Source organism: Lampetra planeri, chromosome 12, assembly GCF_965212315.1.
Source record: "Lampetra planeri chromosome 12, kcLamPlan1.2.h2, whole genome shotgun sequence".
Classification (NCBI taxonomy): domain Eukaryota; kingdom Metazoa; phylum Chordata; class Hyperoartia; order Petromyzontiformes; family Petromyzontidae; genus Lampetra; species Lampetra planeri.
In genome coordinates this window covers 2,399,863-2,416,021 of record NC_136118.1, presented here as the reverse complement: position 1 = coordinate 2,416,021, position 16,159 = coordinate 2,399,863, and the positions used below count along the sequence as shown (strand labels likewise).

The 16,159-nt window shown below is 50.0% G+C and overlaps 1 protein-coding gene across 1 annotated transcript; it reads right to left on the bottom strand.

The window, feature by feature from the left end:
* Window positions 1-924: 924 nt before the first annotated feature.
* On the bottom strand, window positions 925-9,771 carry LOC144721513 (phosphoglycerate mutase 2-like). Its single transcript, XM_078599183.1, has 3 exons — window positions 9,073-9,771; window positions 4,177-4,357; window positions 925-2,034 (listed from the first exon to the last, which is right to left on the bottom strand). The coding sequence occupies exons 1-3, from the start codon at window positions 9,484-9,486 to the stop codon at window positions 1,868-1,870; spliced, it is 762 nt and encodes a 253-aa protein (XP_078455309.1). The 5' UTR covers window positions 9,487-9,771; the 3' UTR covers window positions 925-1,867.
* Between the last annotated feature and the right edge of the window lie 6,388 nt (window positions 9,772-16,159).

Sequence of the window (16,159 nt, the reverse complement as noted above, 5' to 3'; positions counted from 1 at the left end):
TATTTGCTGCGCTACCATCTAATGCCCCCCTTAAAGCCCAATAACGTTTCACAAAACTGCATGATTCTCAAACCCTTGTCATAGACAGGACCGGGTTACAGCAGCGATAGCTCGCCATTAACAATGGCGTCAATGAGATAAAAACGTAGATTTTTATTAATTTCATGTAAACTTTTAAAATACATCCCGACGCCATTTTGAAAGGTCACGTCCATTTTATTAACCGATCTTTCATCTGCTAATGGACTTGGCCTGGCCTTGTGATTGAACCAGGAGTCGGTGGTCCGTATTGTTTCCAGAATTGTCTAAGAAATGTAATGTTTGCATGGAGAGTACTCGAGTATTAGAATGTGAACTATTATTATTGAGATATAAGTTGATAAAAAAATAAACACGATAGTATATGACTAACTAGGGCAGCAGTGATTAACCTCGGTGGACATTCATTTCATTGCAATAGATTATTAACTTCTTGACATGGAATCAGTTTTTCACCACTGGTCAAGGGAGTTATTTTTTGTTTTACAGTAACTTACTATTAACTCACGGTAATGAATACAAAATAAACTAATTCCACTTGCAATTTGTTGCAAGGCAAATTATTCACCAAAATGCTGGCAAAGGACATTGGTTTGGTGAAGTGGCGGAGGAAGAGGGGCAGATGTCCAAGACCGATTCTGATATCACTCATCACCAAGCTGGGGATTGAATTCAGGTTCCTAGGTTCAGAGTACAGTGCACAAACCACTTCACCACTACTCATTCCAAAAGTATTATATTCTGTACTGTAGAAAAAAAATGCATTGAACTTTCTAAAAAATGACATGGATTGCCATATTCCAATTTTGCTATATTGGTGTAAAAAAAAAGTGTTTTACAATAAAAACTGAACATTGACACAGACCACTCACTTGGACAGCAACATTCAACACACTCTTTTTAATTTAGGATTGCATTTGAAGCACTACAAGCATTTAGCGACTTCAGGACACACATAAATACGAAAGTAAAACGACCAGACCGACAGTGTAAAACTTAAGCTAGCAACCATTGCAGACAATGGTTTAGTGAAATGAGTAAAGGAAATGGTTCCCCGTGCTTTCCCTTTATATACCAACATTAATCTGACTGAACTACGACACTCGCAAACGAGTATCATTTGCACTTCACATCGACTTCGAACCAAATTTTCGACAGGTGTGAATTGCGTCCGAAAACCAGGTCACGTTTACGCACCGACACTTTGAACGTTACCGATACAGTGCGCTTGAACTAGCGTGTCACTTGCGCTTGCATTTTTTGTTTTACTTTTTTACACGTGTAATTGTACCACGAGGGTGCAATGCCTGAAAGGAACGGGTCCAGGTGCAAGAGGACTACGACACAAAAACACACGCGTTATGAGATGGCGGGTCACGCCAACCAGAGGCACACCCAGGGTTGGGGGGGCAAAAGGAGCAGATTTCCCCCCACTGCCCCAAAATGTTCAATCTGCCCTTCGAGGTCAGTGAAATTTTCTTAGATTTTTCATAAATGTAAAATTCGAAATAACTCTTAATGTATAATTTATATTAGACATTTTTATATTGCATTATTCAATCTTAGATCATATGCATGCAAACTAATTCTGAATCCATTTGCATCCTGCTCCTATATTTTGCTCCTTGGGTGCACCACTGACGTGAAAAAGTATCTCCGCTAATGCCTGGCCCTCTCCCTCCTCTTTGCCAAGCCCCTAGCTTTGACTTCATGCTTCACATCCCACCAGGGTGAGCAACGTGCCCGCCGCCTTTCTCTCCCACGTGTGCCTGCGTGCGCCCGCGTGCGGCGATCCAGCGGCAGGGCCCTCGGCGTGGGTGGGCGCCGCTCACTTGGCCTTGCCCTGGGCCGCCACGGCCGCCATGGCTGCCTTGACGGTCTCCTCGTCCCCCAGGAACTGGCGAGGACCGGTGGGCTTGAGGTTGGCGTCCAGCTCGTAAACGATGGGAATGCCAGTTGGCAGGTTCAGCTCCATTATGTCGGCATCCGACATTCCTGGGGGGGTACAAGGGGTAGGATGAGGGGAGCAAGTGAGACCAACGGAAAATTCACTGTTGGAGCGAGGCCCGCTCTACCACTGTGCGGGTCATGAGTTTTGTTTGACCACAACTTCACCACGCTGGTCAGGGCATGTTGGCGAAGTACCTAAACTTGTAACTAATTATAGGTTCACTTTGTGATGTTGCCACTGGCCGACCCTACTCTAGCTCAAATAGACTCAACCGATGCACAGATGGGAGGTCCTGAAAGCCTATCTCTTGCCCACTCAGCAGATCAGGGCTATAATTACAAGCGTGACCTTTTCGTAATGGCAATGTGGCCACTCTTGTCCTTGTCTACGTGCAGTCTCTGCTGCGCAGAATGCAGGGCGGCATCCTCCCCATTTAAAGCAGTGCTTCTCCCCTCTCGGGAAGCGACGGTGGTGCAGGGTCGGCTGTGCATAGACGAGGGTGGGGTGCGCCAGACATTGAAGGCACGGAGGATCAGGTTTTGCGATGCTGGATGCCGATAAAGGGCAGGGGAAGGGCTTGACCTTCACGAAAGCCAAAACTCAGAACTCTCCTAACCTGATGATTAATATTGCACCATTGCAGCCATGCACTGCTGTGCAGTTATGTTTTCTGAAACTTCAAGCTCTGTGCACTAATGCACACTAATGGTAATTTTTTGCTGTTGCTTATTGCCATTTTTTTATGATGGAAGGGTTGCTTCAAGGCATAACAGTGCATTCATTAATCAATAACAATACTCTAACATTGCACGCATTAAAGCATGGACTTCAAATTCGGTTATTTGCAATATCTGCAAAAGATTGCAAATATTGCAATTACAGACTATACAAATGAGTAGAAACTCGAAATAAGAAAATGTTATTGCCGAATCGAAATCTCAATCCTGAAAAACGATAACTCCTAGATTAGCTGAAGAGGTGAGAATGCATTATTAGGTCCTTCCCTAAAAAGCAGTCTGCAATTCTTTACAACTGCAGCTTCTCTCAAACATGCAATGGAGCTGCTTGTGCAATAACCAGGCAGTGTCATTTCAGGGAGAATATTATAATGTGCATGCGCCATGTAACGAGACCTCCACACTGCAAGCTGACCATCTTACAGCTGGTACAGTAGTGACAGTTGCCCTTTCCAAAGTGGACGCTCCCAGCCAGCCAGACGCAGGCTTGGCTCTAATGCTCTAACGTGCCAATATAGCATTACCCTTGTCAGCATGTCAGCAGTGGCACACAAATAGACTTCAGATGTTCCGTGCAGGCAACCGTGCGGTTTTTTCCTGCCGTTAAAAATGGAGCGAGCAAATGTCTGACCGTGTCCTTCTTTGCATCATGCCGACAGACAGACCAGTGTACGTTCAGTGGTTAAGGAAGTTGAAAGATAGCGCATGCTGCAATTGCCGAACTGCACCGATGTGCAAATGTCTACGAAAGCAATAATGTTACGTAACGGAATAACTTTGCATCGAAGTGAACTGTGAAGGCACCCATTATGCATCTGCACTTAAGGCAACTTTCTGCTTTCCATTGTCACTCAACATGAATAATAGAGCATTGCATTAGGCGTCAATTCATATTTCACCTTGCCATCGGTGGCACTGTAGTGAGGGAGGGAAACACATTTTCTGACAATAACGTTGTGGCCAATTAGAATTGGCCTTGGTGCTTAGTGTGCACTGTAATTGTTGTGTTAATGGGCGAGGCACACCCACAAAAGGGCAAAAAACCCAGCATAATGGATAGCGTTAGTGTTACGGATCGGAAGAAAGATTACAAATCATTCAGAAGTGGTCATGGGTGACCCCAAAACCATATATGGGAACAAGGGGGTAAATAGGGATAGGGTTAGAGCTGTGAATTGGCTGCAGGAACTACCATGGGAGCAGTGTTGCGTACGTTTTACAGAGCATGGTTGGATTTTCCCAGCGACACCATCATGAAATTCACACCAGCAGCATAGCGATCGAGGGTGCAGGCGGCGCCTTCCTAAGCGGCTCAAACTCCGGGCTACTAAGAGGGGAGAATGAGATAGTGTGGTCCCCCAATCTCATTCCTTGCACCAGAAACCCATAACCAACCACACTGCACCACCGACTTTTAACACGCGCACACAGCGGCCGCCCACCCCTTACCCTCCAGGTGCTTGACGATGCCGCGCAGGCTGTTGCCGTGCGCAGCGATGAGCACGCGCTTGCCGGCGAGGATCTGCGGCGCGATGTGGTCGTTCCAGAAGGGCAGCGCACGAGCAATGGTGTCCTTCAGGCTCTCGGACTTGGGCAGCTCCTCGGCCTTGAGGTCCTTGTAGCGCCGGTCCTGCGTGCGGGAGAACGGAAACCGCGGCGGCAGCGGCGTCAGTGATTTGTTCATAGCATGGTTCAGCATTGGAAGAGTTGTTGCCCATGATGCTGCTGAACTGTCATGATCCTCGGCTTTACAAAGCAGCCAGTAGGCGTTAACGACGCGTCGAATAAAAGTGGAAACGCATTTGATCAATCCCAGGGAAAATGGTGGGCCAGGGTTTGGCCATGTAATTACATATCTATTTTATACAATCCACTGCTGGATGAAGGCCTCCCCAGTCAGCCATGTGGGTTGTACGACTACAATTAACTCCGATCTATGCGGGTTGGTGTTGGGCAGGCATCAGCAACCTGCGGCTCCAGAGCCGCACGAGGCTTTTTAAGACTGCATCGTGATGTTATTTATTAAGGACCACCCCATCTCGTATTCACCACATGCATTGCGGCTCTTGAAATAGTTTTTTTTACAGACTTTTTGGCTGGCGACCCCTGGTGTAGGGGCACTTCAGGATTAGTTCAGATATCACTCGCCACTGATGTTAGCTATGGCCAGGAATCAAACTCAATTCGATGGGTTCACAGTGCAGCGTGCTAACTGCTGCACCACCGCTCCATCACACGTAATAGTCAACCTTAATGTACCCAGGAAAGCCTCACTGAATCAGTCTGGAGATTCGTTTTTACGAGGGTCCTGCTTGGGATGTTTGGCAAATTACTTGAGTATGTTTGTGCGTTGGAGGACATCGGAGTGCCTGGAGAAAATCCACAAGGAGAAGAACATTCCAAGGTCACTCTCGCTGGCTTTACTGCCTCCTACTGGCCCCTTAATTATCGGTGGACACACAAAGGATAAGGTGAATTCAGGGCCATAGGGAGGGAGGGAGGGGAGAGTCAGGTGTGGCAGCTTGCTCAGGGCACTGCGTGTAAAGGCAGAGGGGGACCTCATTCAAGAATTTTTGTCCCCTGGCTATGTAAATGAATGTGGCACATTGTTTGGAGTACACATGTACAAACAAACCAAAAATTGTATGTCATTTGAAAATAAATGCAGTATTAATTAGTTAAGAAAAACACCAAACCAATCAATGTCAGCCATTTTATATCCACCGCATATCGGTTACTTCGTTTTCAAACGAAAAAAAGTGGTTGCGCAAGTATTTCTAATCTACTGTATTGCTGGGTTGATATATATCTGTTTTTACACAAGCCCTACGCCACAGATCAGATTATGCACCACATAGGTCACATGTAGCTCTCTATTCGTAATGCATTCATATATCCGCTGCTGTATGAAGCCCTCCAAGCTGTCACATATTTCACGGTCTTGCGAGGGGACAACCCATCCACCAACACCTACAAATGAGCAAATTCCATCGCTCAATCTCCATCTATCGCTAATTTCATGGCTCCATCTCCACGTCATCCCTTGGCCAACGGTAGCACGTGGTAACTAGACAAATTAATTCCTCCCGACACCAGTGGCCGTTGTGAATCAATTTCCCATTCGTGCTGCTATGCAAAACCAAATTTGCTACTGCAGCTATTGCCAGTGCTTATGTACAGCAGCTAATGTCGCTATTTATAAATGCTTCTCGCTCTCATTGCTCATGCTTTCATTGCAGCAGCTGTTGTGGACTCTGCTGCTGTCCATGCTACTGCAAGGCACAGCTGCTACTTGAGTTTACTGCTGTTCCTGCTGCGTCTATAAATTATGCTACTAGTCACTGCTGCTTGTTGGTTAATGGGTTCTTATTCTGTATCTAGAACTTCTTTCGCACCGTACGTAGCCAACTGTGTTAATTGGAGGTGTGGCTTCTCCATCAGCTGCCGCTGTAAATGCTATTCCTATTGTTGCAGCTGTTCTACCGCTGCTGCTCCTACAGCGGATTCTATAACCACTGCTCCTATAGGCGATGATGCTACTACTACTGTAGCTATTCCTACAGCTACTCAAGCTGTTGCTACAATAGACATCGCAAGCTCCTGCCGGAATAGCTGCAGCACCGCACCTATACCAGTACCTGTTGGTGCTACTTTAGCTTCTGCTACAGCTGCTGTCCCTACGACGACACCACTGCTCCTATATCTGCTGTAGCTGCGAAAGGTGCTGCTGTAGCTGTTAATGCTGCAATTGCTACTCAAGCCAAGGGTGGCACGGTCGGGTTTTTTTACAATCGGGTTTAATTGTCTTTTTATATTAAACCCGATCATCTGAGATTGGGAAGGGACTCACTGGCGCCCACGATTGTGGAGGAGAAGCTCGTGTTCATCAAGACCAACTTGCCTGCCGCATTCTACGACTACCCCGTGCCCGATGGCCCCGAGTACGATAGCAGCACCGACGAGGAAGCAGCCTAAGCCTTGGATCAGAGTTTCGTATTCATTAAACCAGGTTTTAATTCCCCGAAATCGGGTTTAATTGTATGAAAGAAAAAACCCGATGCCTGCCGCTGGAAAAATCGGGTTTTTTCCCACCCATGACTCAAGCTGCTGTCATAGCCGTCCCTGTTGCTGCTGTAGAGAGAGGCAGCAGCAGGAGGAGGAGGCTACGTGCACACGGGCACTGTGCCCATGTCTGCTGCGTGCACCGTGACTCATTTCCGCAGTGCGGCGCCGCGGTTTGGGTGCCCGATTCGACCTCTTCGCTCCCCTCGGCCCTACCCGGGGGCCCAACCTGGGACCCCCCCCCTAACCCCCATCCAGCTCTGCGGAGTCTCCTCTCACTCCCTTCACACCAGGGCAACATAACGACGAGACACGTTGCACACACGCCTGGTAAAATAGAAATCGAGCCGTAACGGTGGATAGTGTGTGTGTTGTGGTGTGTGTGCGAGAGGTGTGTGTGTGTGTGATGTGGTGTGAATCAGGAGTTGTAGTATGGTTGACGTGTAGTGTGCGTGGCGTGTGGAGGCAATGGTGTGTCTGTAGGACAGAATAAATTATGCTGTGTCTGTGTGGGGTGTGCATATACTGTACTGCCGGTATGTGGGTTAAGCATGCGGTACACGTGTGATGAATGCATAGTCTGCGATGCAAGGCGTGTGTATGTGTGTCTGTGGAATGTGGTTGTATGTGGTGTGTATGGTATGGATGTTGTGGGTGTGAGGATACATGGTGTGGGTGTGAGGATACATGGTGTGTGTGTGTGTGTGATACGAGGTGTGCGTGGCATACGTGAATGTGGCGTGTTGTCTGTGGTGTGCGATGCAAAGTGTGCGGTCGTCTGGTGTGGCGATTCAAACAAGGCCACTGCAGCACACTGCAACCTTGAGATGCCCTTGCCTGCAGCCCACTGACCAATCAGTCGTCATTACAAACACGCGTGTGTGTAGTGTGAACACAATATATTGTGTACACAGTGCTGTACAACCCAAGCCACTGGAATTCATAAACAATTATGTGATAAGACAGTACAGCACCAACAACGGGGAGATGGAGCAACGAAATAAGCGTGTGTGGAGCAGGAGTGAGATGGAGTGTTGAATACGGTACACCGTGCGAGATGGCAAGGTCTTCTTAATACAGCAGTGGCTCGATTATATGGCCGATGGTGTAGTTCTGTCGAATGCACATGTTTCCCTGCCCATCAAATCACTCGCCCCTTCATGTCACATTCAGCTCGTGTTGGCCACTGCTTGGCCTGGTTAGGCTCAGGCGTGGTTGGGTTCAGGCGTAGATAGGTTCAGGCGTAGCTGGGTTCATGCGTGGTTGGGTTCAGGCATGGCTGAGTTCAGGTGTGGTTAAGTTAGTGTGGTTAGGTTCAGGCGTAGATAGGTTCAGGCGTGGGTTGGGTTCAGGTATGGTTAAGTTCATGAGTGGCTGGGTTCATGAGTGGCTGGGTTCATGCGTGGCTGGGTTCATGTATGGTTAAGCTGGTGTGGTTAGGTTCAGGCGTGGATAGATTCAGGCGTGGCTGTGTTCAGGCCTGGTTAGGTTCATGCGTGGCTGGGTTCAGGCAAGGTTAGGTTCAGGCGTGGTTAGGTTCATGCGTGGCTGGGTTCAGGCGGGCTGGGTTCAGGCCAGGTGTTGAAACGGGATCGGCGTTAGGAACGTCGAGGGGTCATGAGAAATGCGTTTAAGTCATGTACAGTGCCGTCAGCTCTGCCCAAGTCAGGTCAAATATAAAATAATCAATCTTCTGTCAGATCTATTCAGACAATCACTATCCTGTAGGTTATAACACAAGGTTTGTAATCTTATCAGTTGAGGTCGAAACGAATTCTCATCGATTCCGATTTTTAAAAAAAAAACCTATACTGTATGTGCAAGTCGTGATGTTTAATATTCTCAGATAAAATCTGTGCAATTCGCCGAGGCAATTAATAAAATCAGGTTACAGATTGAACGACGATGCCGACAATTACGCACTGTGCCCAATCCATTCTGCTGCTCGAGTCACCGTAGCAACGGCAGCTCAAGGTGTCTCCATTCTCATTACCCGCACCTGAAACCCCAATCAATGCATGCCAACCCACACGGTTCAACCCTCTATTCGCGTACAGGCAAATCAAGTTTGCAGGGCCATTCGGCGTACAGCCATTTCAATACGTGCAAAAAACATGTTTTTGTCCGCATTCGTTTACGTTTCTCCCTTGTGATGGGACTTTGCAGTGTGAGATTTGTAAAAGACACGGGGTTGAACAATAACACAGGGCAGTGACAATGGCTTGACGGGCGTGTCAATGGGCCCTCTCGAACCACACAAAATCCCGTCCACGTAGCTCTCACCTGCGCGATGGCCTTGAAGTACGCGTGGTCAGACTCCATGGGGGGTGGCGGCACGTCGAAGGAACGACGCCAAATCTTCACCTGCGCCTCGCCGTGTTTGGCGGCCGTCTCCGACTTGTTGAGGCCGATGAGGCCGCCGTAGTGGCGCTCGTTAAGCCGCCACGTACGCACCACAGGCAGCCACATCTGGTCGATCTCGTCGAGGACGATCCACAGCGTGCGGATGGCGCGTTTCAGCACGGACGTGTAGCAGACGTCGAACTTGAAGCCGGCGTCCTTGAGGGCCACCGCGCCGCGCTTCGCCTCCATGAGGCCCTTGTCGTTGAGGTCGGCGTCGAACCAGCCGCAGAAGCGGTTCTCGTTGTTCCAGGTGCTCTCGCCGTGGCGGACGATCACGAGCTTGTACGTGGCCATGATGAATAACGACGGCGGTGGTGGTGGTTTGGGTGAGCGAGTCGGACAGTGGCCGTGCAACAAACAAGACGAGCGAGGAGGCGGCAGCAGCAGAGAGGGCGACTGGGAGGAGACGGTGGCAAGGTCGCTGGCTTTTATAGGCGAGGAGGAGGAGGAGGAGAGGACGATGCGAGTCACGCCCCCCCCTTCCCTCCCGGGGCAAGAATTCCGCGGTGATCGATACTGGGCTCTCAAGCTGCAGCAAAGGCGGGGGGGGGCATACGACCCCACTCGGCTGGTGGGATAGAGAGAGAAGTGTCCGTCCGTCCGTCGTGGAGGGAGGGGCTGGGTGGGGAGGGAGGGGCTGGGAGGGGCTGGGTGGGCAGGGAGGGGCTGGGTGGGGAGGGAAGGGCTGGGAGGGACTGGGTGGGCAGGGAGAGGCTGGCTGGGGAGGGAGGGGCTGGGAGGGGCTGGGTGGGCAGGGAGGGGCTGGTGGGGAGGGAGGGGCTGGGAGGGGCTGGGTGGGCAGGGAGAGGCTGGGTAGGGAGGGGCTGGGTGGGCAGGGAGGGGCTGGGTGGGGAGGGAGGGGCTGGGTGGGCAGGGAGAGGCTGGGTGGGGAGGGGCTGGGAGGGGCTGGGTGGGCAGGGAGGGGCCGGATGGGGAGGGAGGGACTGGGAGGGGCTGGGTGGGCAGGGAGGGTCTGGGTGGGGAGGGAGGGGCTGGGTGGGGCTGGGTGGGGAGGAAGGAATGTGTTTTGTTTGTTGGTTCACCTTTAGATTTCGTTTTTTGGGGGGGGGGGGGGGGGAGACACCTTGCCCGGTGTCTGGGGAGCGTTGGCGACTCGAGTTCGATTCCTGATCACGGCCAACACCGGTGACGATTTATCTGAACCCGTCCTGGGCCTCCCCTAGGTCGACTCAGCCTCAATTGAGTTTCCAGTTGCTGTGTGGAATATACATCGCCACCGGGAAGATAAAGAGCGGTCGGGCGTGGCGCTGGCCACCCACCCCCCCTTCGCAGGTGCTCACTAACAGCACTTGCCCCGACAGTACGTTCAGGCTATACGGAGGATCTTTGTCTTTGGTATGTGCCCCCCACTCCCCCCCATTTCCTTCCCCGATACTCACACAGCACAGTAAAGGTAGTGTTGTTGACACGAAAATACTGATAAGCAATTCCACGTTTCTACATTAAAAGATTATACGAATTGCATTGCTCTTATATGCTCTCACGTCTACGCCCACCCACCCACACACACCGTGGTGAAGTATGGTGACAATAGCGCCCCCCCCCCTCCGGACACACACACGAATTCACACGGCGGCGTCGTGGGGAGGTGCCTCATCCAGCAGTGGATTGACCGTTCTGTTACAGTGCTACTGGGTACACTTTGGAGACGTAAGAATGCGGCTTTGCAAGAGAGTAGATGACGGGGTGTGTGGGTGGAGTGGTTTGCTGCGTCACCGCACTCTAATCCATTCTCTTTCCCAAACAAAAAAATTTGTACGCGCCCGTTTTAAAGTCTCTAATGTCAGTCCTCGGAAATCTGAGACGAGGCCACGGTGCTGAGCAGCCGGTTTAAATGTGTAATCTCAAGCCTTACCGTAGCTGGTATATTTCCAGACTGCTTGGCCCATGTGGTCTGGTTTAAATGGCCCAGACGAACGTGGTGAGTCCACGTGGTGGCGTGCCATGAACGCCCCTTCACATCCTTTGATCGCATGTCTACTACACTCTATGTAACTGTATATGCGTTATTAAAAGTGATATAATTGCAGTACAATTTTTGACTTTAAACTTTCGTGACTTCCTTAATTCACATTCTTTGATTCTTTCGGTAAAGTCACGTAGATAGAAAAGTAATTTTAAAAAGTGAATTTTTTTTAAAAACAAAAACTCATTAATGTAGACTGTAGCCTCGTTCTTAATCGGAGTGAGTGTACTGTCAGTCTATAGTGTAGACTATAGCCTGGTTATTAAGCTGGGTGAGTGTACTGACAGTCTATAATGTAGACTGTAGCCTGGTTTTAAGCTTGGTAAGCGTATTGGCATTCTATAATGTAGACTATAGCCTGGTTTTAAGCTTGGTGAGCGTATTGGCATTCTATAATGTAGACTGTAGCCTGGTTTTAAGCTTGGTTAGCGTATTGGCATTCTATAATGTAGACTGTAGCAATGGTTATTAAACAACCAAAGAATATGAATTGCAACAGACATTATACTCTATTGTATGTACGTTGAACTAATTTCCTACCGCACGTAGCCAATCGTGCTAATCGAAGTGGTTATCTGGTATGCTAAATTAGTGTCATATATTGTTGTTTTGCGGGATCTCAATTGCAAAATAGATTTAATCTCAGCGCGCCATCGAGTGGTTAAATAACGCAAGACATTGCCATCAATAGTGCTGACCATGATGACACCACAGGGTTGGCGCATCACGCAGAGATCAGCACACGCAACACACCAGCCCCCCAGCCTCAGTAGGTGGCCTGTTCAAGGCAGTACAGCAAATATGTTGCTGGCCCAAGTGCGGATATGAAATTAATAGTAGCCATATTGCCATGTGCATGAGATTTGTAATGGGCTCAGATAGGCGCACACACTTCTTGGGAGGCAACACTGTTACTGGTAGGAACCCACTGGTTCCACCAGCCCACAGGGGATTATTGTGTCCGTCCGTCGTGCAGGGGGGGCTGGGTGGGGAGAGAGGGGCTGGGTGGGGAGGGTGGGGCTGGGTGGGGAGGGTGGGAAAGGGCTGGGTGGGGAGGGTGGGGAGGGGCTGGGTGAGGAGGGGCATGAGTAGGTTAAACTCAACGTTTAACCTACTCATGTCGGCTTGTGCCCGCCCTCACAGTCGGACATATTTGCGGAATACACCACGCCGCCGTTGACCCTGGCCATTGACCGAGCAACCCAACGTTCCTACCAGCTCCCTCCGCAGGAATGTGTTTAATTAACAACAACCTCGTTACACTAACATAGGGTGGTAACCATTTACCTGCTCTGACTAACACACACACACACACCGTCATTCTCCATCTCAGACTCTCGGACACACTATCGTGACCCAGCCAGGTGGGCTACTGGCAGGACCGCTGACTGGAGGCTTCACTCTTATTCTTAGGAGGCGTCTTCAAGATCCCTCTTCATTCTTGACACAGGCAAGCCTCGAGCCCCGTGAGGAGGCTGCTTATATGGGCCTCGGCGTGTCCGGGCCACACCCAGGCCACGCCTCCCTTCGAGAACCTCCTCGGCTGTCCACCTGCCCCACCCAAGGTCCCCCCCAGGGCCCCGGGGCCCCCGGCCCCCACCTTGATAGGTCACGTGTCCAACCGGGTTCACTCCGAGTGCCACGGCCTCACCCAACCTCCAGATCCCTCAACTGGCCCTGACTTCATTCATGCCTCCCGCCGGGATGACGTCACGTGTGCCTTTTTGGACCCGCGGGGTAGGGACGCTCCTCCGCATAGTGACGTCACACGTGTGCGTGTGTGCGCAGCAGTGACGCCATCATTCACTACCCCCCCCCCCCACGTAAAATTTCAGCCGACCCGGCTGTGACAATACGAAATAAAAACCCACACCCCCATACCCGTGTGCCCCCAACAACAACGTCAATAAATAACCGTAAGTAATAATTAAATAAAGAACATATGTACACTATAACAGAACACGCGAACAACCCACGAACCAACAACCCTCACGCTAAACCTGTGTGGGGGGAACCAATAGCAAGGACTGAACATGACACCTGCATGGAATGTTATTTAAAGTGTGCGGTGCGGGAGCGAGTCCGCGTGGCCGGACCCCCCAGGCGATGCCGGCCGATGCACGCCGGAGGGTGATGGGGCATCGTCCCCTCTGGCGGGGTCAACGATGCTGGCGGGTTGTCCCTGGGGCGATCCACGCACCCCCTGGAGAGGGACGTCCGGACGGGCAGCTCCCGACAGCGTGGAGGGAATCACGGTCTTTGGTCCTGCGGGCGGCACCACAGAGCATGGGTGGGAAAAACCCCGATTTTTCCAGCGGCAGGCATCGGGTTTTTTTCTTTCATACAATTAAACCCGATTTCGGGGAATTAAACCCCGGTTTAATGAATACGAAACTCTGATCCAAGGCTTAGGCTGCTTCCTCGTCGGTGCTGCTATCGTACTCGGGGGGGCCGTCGGGCACGGGGTAGTCGTAGAATGCGGCGGGCAGGTTGGTCGTGATGAACACGAGCTTCTCCTCCACAATCGTGGGCGCCAGTGAGTTCCTTCGCTTGGAATGGATGAAGCCCATCGTCGAGAAGTGCGGTTCTGCAATTAGAACCAATTAAACCGGATTTCTCCCAATCTCAGATGATCGGGTTTAATATAAAAAGACAATTAAACCAGATTGTAAAAAACCCGAAGGTGCCACCCTTGCCACAGAGCCCCCCTGAGCAAGCACGTCAACAGGCGCGTCCCCCAGCTTGCCCGGCGCACCAGACACGCGCCCCTCGGCGATTGGAGATGAATGACCGCGTCGGTGCGGAACGAACGCGTGCACAAACCACGACCGACCCAAATCTTAACACATTGAGGGTGGCCGGCCTGCACAACATCGACCGGCCCACGCCTTAGTTTGTACAACTTTGGGGACGTCCCGACTGGTACCTGCGGGCAGTGCAGCCAGGCCCTGTCCCCAATAACCCACTGCTTGCCAGACACCTGACGGCCCCGCAAGCGCTCATTGGCCCTCTGGTTGCCAGAAATGGGGTGTGTCATTCAGACTCTGTCTTCTCGACAGACCTGTTCTCCACCTGAGGACGGCTGCTTGCGTTGTGGCCGAAACGTCGTGAGAATTATTTAATTATGTTTTATTTTTATTATTTTATTATTTCCATTCTACGTGACTTTACCGAAAGAACCAAGAAGACTACTCTTGTTTTTTCATTTTGCATACGGGCAAAAAAATGTCCCATAGATACTATGTAGTCATTTAGAGCGCTGGGTCAAACCACTGTGGGATGGATGCAGGCCTCATCATGGCGTATCATTTGCCGGTGTTTGTTTGGCCATATTTTAGCTAGGACAGGGAATTGAATCCTAGATTTGAAGCTTTCGTGACTGCAAGGATTCATAAAGTCACGTAGGTAAAAAAAGAAATAATAGTAGAAATAAAGTAATAAATCATTATTATTTCTATTTTTATTTCTATATATTTTTATTTTATTATTTTTATTCTTATTAGAAATAAGAATAGAAATAAAATAATATTATAATGATTTGTTCTTTTATTTCTATTATTTTTTCTTATTTATTTTTTACCTACGTGACTTTACCGAAAAAACCTAAGAGTATACAGGGAATTGAACCCAGTTCCCGTCGGGTTCATCCCGCAATAGGGCTCACCACAGCGCCACTGCTGCCACCCGAATTGTCTTACTTTCGTTTTCAGCAGATTCCCAAGCGTTACAGCTGGTGGCGCTGTCTACCCGTGTCACGAGTCCACTCAACGCTGTGTGTCGTCCGAGTCCAGGTCGCTGCAAAGGCGCACAGTCGCTATCCAAGTCGACCTGCCCGTGTAGTCGCTCAAACATTGGTTCTCGTTGCGTTTCATCGCGATAAAGTGAACTATAAGATGAAAGCATTTATCATGGAAATAGTGTGATTGAGCCGCCGCCTCCTTTGCCAGCAACTTTGATCGAGCTGCGACTTCAAAACAAAGTCGAACACTTCCGTGACTGTTTGGCTGTTTTTATCTAACATATACACGGTACCTATAGATCATCAGCCATTACATGTTCCACTGCTGGATGACTGTATCCCCCACGCCGTCGCCATCTCCCCAGGATCATACAGTGCCACAACCGATCTCACTCCGGCACGTACGCTGGTCCCATCGCTCCATCTCCGAAGTCGGGGGTGGGGGGGGGGGGTGTCCCTCATCGGTCGAGTTCCCTCCTTTAGCTGCTATTCCACCACCAGTTTCATCCGTCAGCTGTCGGTCCCTTCTAGACACGATGTGTCTTGCGCAAGCCCGCATGACGATGCGATGTCTGGTTTGCGTTTGTCCCCTGCGCCATGCGTTTCGCTGTCGCTCGGTGCTTCTATCCATGCGGAATGTTCTGCAATGCTCCCAATGGCTCGGTCAGTGTCATTATTTCTGATCAATGCCATAGTGTGTGATATGCACTGATTGAACTTTTTTTTATCTTCAGACATATTGGTATGGTGTTTTTCATTAAAACATTCGGTGTTTTTTTTTCTTCAAAAAGCTAGCTGGTTCGCCTCTGATTTTGATCCCGATCCGCCTTCAATAATTGTCCTCATTATACACATTTTGGTTGTCTGCCAGATGTGTCCTTCCAACAATTGTTTTATTTTGTTGAGCAAAGCCATTGCGGTACGACATACGCTGTCAAAACACGCAGCACATGCATGCCCCGTTTAACGAAAACAAGTTAGAAGTGACTGGAACATATTTCAGAGTAACCGAGCCCAATGCAATAATTCACTGCACGTGTGTCCATATCTGGGCTATTGGGCTTATCACAAATCGCGTACACCCACTGCGTGTGAGGAATGAGGGTCACGCATGTATCGTGTGAGTATAGTACTGGACACGTGTGTGCGTGTGTCCGTGTGTATGCGTATCTGGGTAGCGGTAGTGTAGCGGTTCGCGCACTGCGCTACAAACCCGACCACCCGAGTTCGATTCCCGCTCA

Bases quoted from the DNA above. Each gene is read 5' to 3' on its own strand.
- LOC144721513 (XM_078599183.1), bottom strand. From the start codon at position 9,486: ATGGCCACGTACAAGCTCGTGATCGTCCGCCACGGCGAGAGCACCTGG. The intron at 4,358-9,072 runs GTGAGAGCTACG...TCCCGCACGCAG, and splicing joins ACTTCAAGGCCATCGCGCAG to GACCGGCGCTACAAGGACCT. The intron at 2,035-4,176 runs GTAAGGGGTGGG...GTACCCCCCCAG, and splicing joins CATCGTCAAGCACCTGGAGG to GAATGTCGGATGCCGACATA.